Source organism: Chionomys nivalis, chromosome 1 (assembly GCF_950005125.1).
Source record: "Chionomys nivalis chromosome 1, mChiNiv1.1, whole genome shotgun sequence".
Lineage (NCBI taxonomy): Eukaryota > Metazoa > Chordata > Mammalia > Rodentia > Cricetidae > Chionomys > Chionomys nivalis.
In genome coordinates this window covers 110,402,637-110,408,550 of record NC_080086.1, presented here as the reverse complement: position 1 = coordinate 110,408,550, position 5,914 = coordinate 110,402,637, and the positions used below count along the sequence as shown (strand labels likewise).

Below are 5,914 nucleotides of genomic sequence, written 5' to 3'. Positions count from 1 at the left end.
CCATGTTCAGTACTGTTTGTTGGCGGAAGTAACAAAATAATCCCACACTAGTTCAGAATTCTGAATAATAAAGGGTTATTTATTTAGGGGAGACCTACAGATCACTGTCCTGGGTCACAGTCCTCTGCATAAATGGGAAACAGGTACAGAGTCTTACAGCTAAATGCAATAGCTGGAAGCAAGAGAGCAAGCACAGGCTTTACAGCTCCATTTACAGTATAAGAGACCACACCCATGTCTGCTGGTATCTTAAAGACTATTGCCTAAAGGAGTTCTCACAGCAGGAGTGTTTTGTATTGTTTTGTTTTCTTTTATGGTAAGGAGTATGGTTGCTGAAGCCCTGGATGTTGACTCCCCTCTCTCAGCCTTTCAATATGGTGGAGACAAATTTACCACTATCTCTGCAAACCATGTTCACCACCACACCTCCAGCAAGCACTTTATGCAAGCTTCTCACAAACTCCATAAATGCTCCACACTAGGACCTCCCAAAAGGGCCACAGCCATTCCTGACATGAGTATGATCCAGGACTCCATGTAGTAAAGAAGTGTCTCTTTAACCACCAGCAAGCAGAGGCTCTCTGAAACATCTTGCCTACCATGACTCCTGCATTTGTGGCTATAGAAGCCCTTTCTTAAAGCTTTCTTAGGCTTTACATAGATGTATGTGGACAAACATTATGTAGCTACAAATAACCTCCATTCCTCTGGTCCCCCTCGACCAGTTTCTCTCCACCCAACAGGTCCCACTCAGTAACTCCTACAACTGCTTAAGAAATAACCACTATGCAGGGAGGCGCGTTCCCCGGGTCGCGCGCGTGGTGTGCGCAGGGACGTGTGCGTGTCACGGGCGTGCTTGGCGGTTGTGAGAGAGAGGTCGAGAGAAGAGGGAGGGGGACTCCCGCGCGTTGGCTCGCTCGCTCCCCATGCCCCGTCGGAGGACCCGTGTTGGCATGCCGCTGGCGGCTCACAGTGGACGGCAGCTCTCTTCCCGCTCTCGCTCTCCTCCGTCCACTCCCGCTGCTGCCTCACCGCACCGCAGCGGCCCGCAGGTGTCCCCTCTTTCCCGTCCGGCTCTTCCGTTCTGTTTCTGGGTGGTGGTGCGCGTCCGTCCCCGTTGGGGAGAAGGGGAGCGCCCCGCGTCGGCATCCCGCCTCCCTCCCGCCATGGCTCCCGCTCCCGGGCGCGCTTGCCAGACGGAGCCGGCATCGTGCGAGGGGACGCGACCAGGTGCTTCGTCGCAAGCTGCGGTCCTCTTCACCCCCGACCCATGTCCGGGTACCTTGCTACCGTGTTCAGGTGCATAGGTTTAAAGACCCCCGGGGGGTCGCCTTTCCGCCCCAGGGTCGGTGGTGGTGGTGGTGGCGGCGGAGGGTCCCTTAGGGAGCAGTCGATGTCTGGCGGCTCTCTGGGACTCCTGTTCCTCACGCGCCTGGTGGCCATTCCCAAGGCACGCTGCGGTGGGGGTGGGGGTGGGAATAACCACTCTGAGGCTTAATGTTACCTATGTACTCCTTGGCCTATTTGCTTAGACTTCTTATTAGTGTACTCTATGTTTTAAAATAATCTATTTCTAGTAAACTGTCTATCCCATGAAGGTGTGGTTTACTGGAAAAGTTTTGGCATCTTTCTCCTTCAGCAGCTTTATGGCAGCTCCCTGATTCCGCCTTCTTTCCCCCTCTATCTCCGCTTGGATTTCCTGCCTTGCTATTCCTTATATCAGGCTTTTTCTCTGGCTGTCACAGATTATTATGAGAAAAGTGACTTAGGGAAGAAGCAGTTTATTTCATATCACAATTGAAGAATCCAGTTCATAAAATTCAGAAGTGTGAAGCTGCTAGTGAGTGACACACTAATGAATAGTAAATGAGACAGTGGAACATCAAGTAATCAAGATAGCATCCCATGGTATTCTTCAGTAAATCCTATTTATATAATAATTCAGAGGTTTCTTCAGAAACATACATGCAAGATGATTATGTATCCTGTCAGTGAAAATTAACCATGCAATTAATATATTTACTCATAGGAGCCAGTAAAATTTGAGGATGTGGCAGTGAACTTCACCTCAGAAGAGTGGGCTGTGTTGGATTCTAGTCAGAAGAAGCTCTACAGAGATGTGATGAAGGAAACATTTTTGAACCTGATCTCCATAGGTAAAAAGTACTATATGCTCCCATTGCTTATTCAGTCAGTGAACAACTGTGTCCTTGATGTGGGCGTCCCCTCTGTGTGCTGTGATTACCATTACTAAGTAAAGAAACTTCCTTGGCCTATTGACAGGGCAGAACTTAGGTAGGCAGTGAAGACTGGACTGCATACTGTGAGAAAGGAGGGCGGAGTCAGGGGGACTCCATAGATCTGCTGCTGGACATCCATGTGCTAAAGGTTTGCTGGTAGGCCATGACCTCGTGGTGATATACATATTAATAGAAATAGCTTAAATTAAGATGTAAGAATTAGCCAATCAGAATCTAAAGCTAATGGGCTAAGCAGTGATTTAATTAATATAGTTTCTGTATGATAATTTTGGTTCTGGGCGGTCTGGACGAACAAGCAGCTCACTGCATACAACATGTCCTACTTATGCATGTTATGTTGGTATTGAATTCTTAAATTAAAAATGTGGTTATTTAGTGTGCATATTATAAGAACTAGGCTGCAATATTTTTGGTTGCAATAATTTTTATGTTGAATATGAATGTGTCATAATGTATTCTCTGGATTTTGTTGTAGAAGAAGCACTAGAAGAAAATATTGAAGAGGACTATAAAAGTCTCAGCAGGAATATGGGGTAATTTATATTCGCTAGAAAATAAATCATATTATACATTTGGGACTCAGGGGACAACTGAGAACATGTGAAGTGCTCCAAATATAACTAAGTGAAAAATGATCTTACACAAATTCCTCTAATGGAGCATTGAATTGTAATATTTGATATTTGAGTATTTTATGTTTATGATCTATTATTATCGCAAATATGTCACGTGATAATGAGGCTGAAAAAAGATTTTCACTGTATTATTACACAAAACATCCTGTCATGTGCAGAAGGTTTTACTTTCTGTTCATACTTATGAGGCTTTGAACATTAGTACTGTGCTTTGTTTGCTTACTTTTCTGTGACAAAAAAAAAAATAGAACTCGGGGGTAGAGGACATTTTCAAACTTCCTTGTCAGAATACCATCATAAAGGGAAGCCAAGGCAGGAACTCAAGTATGACAGGAATCTGGAAACAGGCACTGAATCAGAATTGATGGGGAAATCTTGTTTACTGGAGTGATCTTTATCCCTTAATCAGCTACCTGCCCTCTAAGGGATACCACCCATAATGAACTGGGCCACTCCACCTCATACAGTGATCAAGACAAGGCAGCCAAAGACATGTCTAAATGTCAATCTGATAAAGTCATTTTTTGCTGTCTATTTCATTTCCAAATCGGGGTTCTAGTTTGTGTCAAAACTAATTAGCAGATACATTTCATACACAGAGCCTGAAATCCTGCCCATTGGCACACTACAGAACATCGTCAGCCCCCCTTAATTGGGACTGTGAAAATGGCTTCACAGACTTGTTTCCAGGCCAGTCTGATCGAGTCATTTATCAATTGACAGACCCTATCATCCATGAACATTTTTCCTTCCTGTTCACTCGTTTTGTATGATTATTTTATATATCTTTGTATGCGAGTTGTGTTTTTATACAAAAACATTTGTGGAAGGCAGAAAATGCAAGAAATTCTTCATATAAAATTCTGTATCAGATTTTGTGAACTCTTCACATGAATCCGTGTCATTAAGTCTGGTTTGCTAAAAGACCGAGAATTGTTCTTAATCCAAGCCTGTGATACAGCTCCTTTTAATTCTTACAGAAGCAACATTAGTCCTCCACTTCTTTACACATAGCAGGGTCTCACCATGAAATACATCTTGTCTTGACATTGATACCATTATTCTATTCCCTCTGAGATTCTATAGTTGTGTTCCAGACACCCTAGCCTTCAATATTTCTCTTGTCTAAAGTATTGCTTTTCTCATTTTTTGCAGAATTCAGAGGATTGAGAAAGACCATGGAAATGAATGTCATAATGAGTGTGATAAAAACCAGCAAGCTAGTCCAGAGAGTATGATCAATAAAGACTTGCCTTCCAGAGTAAGAGCTCATAAGACTCCCTTGCTTGTAACAAATATCATTGGTGATTTATCCTTACATGGGTATCTCAGAGAAAAAGGTAGAGGGAAACCAACACTGTATAAGGGAGCTGTGGCAAATGCTTTTAAACATCAGAAACATTGGAAAGTAATCAGTTATTCTGAATCTTTTCAGGTACTTGAAACTTCACTTGAAGAAAAATCCAGGAAAAAACAATGTAAAGAAGCCTGTAGGAGTCTGTGTTTAGATCAGCCTCAGGAGAGACCTTGTACTGGAGATAAACTCAATGAGGATGTCTTCATGAGATACACACAGGGACAGAATGATGAACAAAACCATAAAGAAGTGGAACAACATGTATGTAGTCTCTGGGAAGAATCCTTCGTTAATTCTAGAGCGCTTACCAACCATGACAAAAGTCATATTGAAGAGAAAAGTTACATTTGTAGGCAATGTGGCAAAACATTTAAATATAAAACATGTTTTGAGAAACAAAAAGTAACTCACAAAGGAGAGAAACCATATACTTCTATACATTATGGAAAAGCCTTCACCCAATTCAATCATCATAACAATCATGAAGGCAGTTACATTGAACAAAAACATTATGCATGCAAGCATTGTGGAAAAAACTTCACCAGTTCTTCTTATCGAAACATTCATGAAAGAATTCACACTGGAGAGAAACCTTATGCATGTAAGCATTGTGGAAAAGCCTTCAACAACCGCAGTAGTCATAAAATACATGAGAGGAGCCACACTGCAGAGAAACCTTATGCATGTAAGCATTGTGGAAAAAACTTCACCAGTTCTTCTTTTCGAAACATTCATGAAAGAATTCACACGGGAGAGAAACCTTATGCATGTAAGCATTGTGGAAAAGCCTTCAACAACCGCAGTAGTCATTATAGGCATGAGAGGAGCCACACTGCAGAGAAACCTTATGCATGTAAGCATTGTGGAAAAAACTTCACCAGTTCTTCTTATCGAAACCTTCATGAAAGAATTCACACGGGAGAGAAACCTTATGCATGTAAGCATTGTGGAAAAGCATACAGCACTTCCAGTGCTTGTCATTTTCATGAAAGAATGCACACGGCAGAGAGAAATCATACTTGCAAGCATTGCGGAAAAGCCTTTTTCTGTCTCAAGCATCTGAAAAGGCATGAAATAATTCACACTGGAAAAAGGCCTTATGCATGTAAGCATTGTGGAAAAGCCTTCAACCACTCCAGTAGTTGTAACAGACATGAGAGGACCCACACTGCAGAAAAACCTTATCCATGTAAGCATTGTGGAAAAAAGTTCGCCAGTTCTTTTTCTCGAAACATTCATGAAAATATTCACACTGGAGAGAAACCTTATGCATGTAAGCATTGTGGAAAAGCCTTCAACAGTCCTAATAGTCGTAAGAAACATGAAAGTAGACACACTGCAGAAAAACCTGCATGAACATTGTGGGAAAGCCTTCAACAAATTTAGTAGGTGAACAGACATTAAAGGAGTCACACTACAAAGAAACTGAAGACTTATACATGCAAACATTGTAGAAAAACTGTTTCTGGTGTAGGCATCTGAACATTCATGAAATAATTCACACTGACAAAAGCCTTATTATGTAAGCATTGTGGAATATCATTCAACAGCCCCAGTAGTTGTAATAGACGTGGAAAGAGTCACACTGCAGAGAAACCTTTTTTGTGTAAGCATTGTGAAAATGCCTATACCAGTTTCAGTTCTTGTAAGACTTATGAAAA

General features: G+C 42.1%; 1 protein-coding gene across 1 annotated transcript; it reads left to right on the top strand.

The window, feature by feature from the left end:
- The first annotated feature begins 1,270 nt into the window (after positions 1–1,270).
- Positions 1,271–5,609, top strand: LOC130881279 (zinc finger protein 709-like). The gene is made up of 6 exons (XM_057780818.1): positions 1,271–1,450; positions 2,030–2,156; positions 2,737–2,794; positions 4,052–4,157; positions 4,332–4,641; positions 4,813–5,609. Exons 1-6 carry the CDS (start codon positions 1,271–1,273, stop codon positions 5,607–5,609), a joined length of 1,578 nt encoding a protein of 525 aa, XP_057636801.1.
- The last annotated feature ends 305 nt before the right edge of the window (positions 5,610–5,914 follow it).

Excerpts from the sequence above, each read along its gene's own strand:
- LOC130881279 (XM_057780818.1), top strand. The coding sequence starts at position 1,271 with ATGTCCGGGTACCTTGCTACCGTGTTCAGGTGCATAGGTTTAAAGACC. Across the intron at positions 2,795-4,051 it reads AGTCTCAGCAGGAATATGGG|AATTCAGAGGATTGAGAAAG; the intron begins GTAATTTATATT and ends CATTTTTTGCAG. Across the intron at positions 4,642-4,812 it reads ATTTAAATATAAAACATGTT|ACATTCATGAAAGAATTCAC; the intron begins TTGAGAAACAAA and ends CTTCTTATCGAA.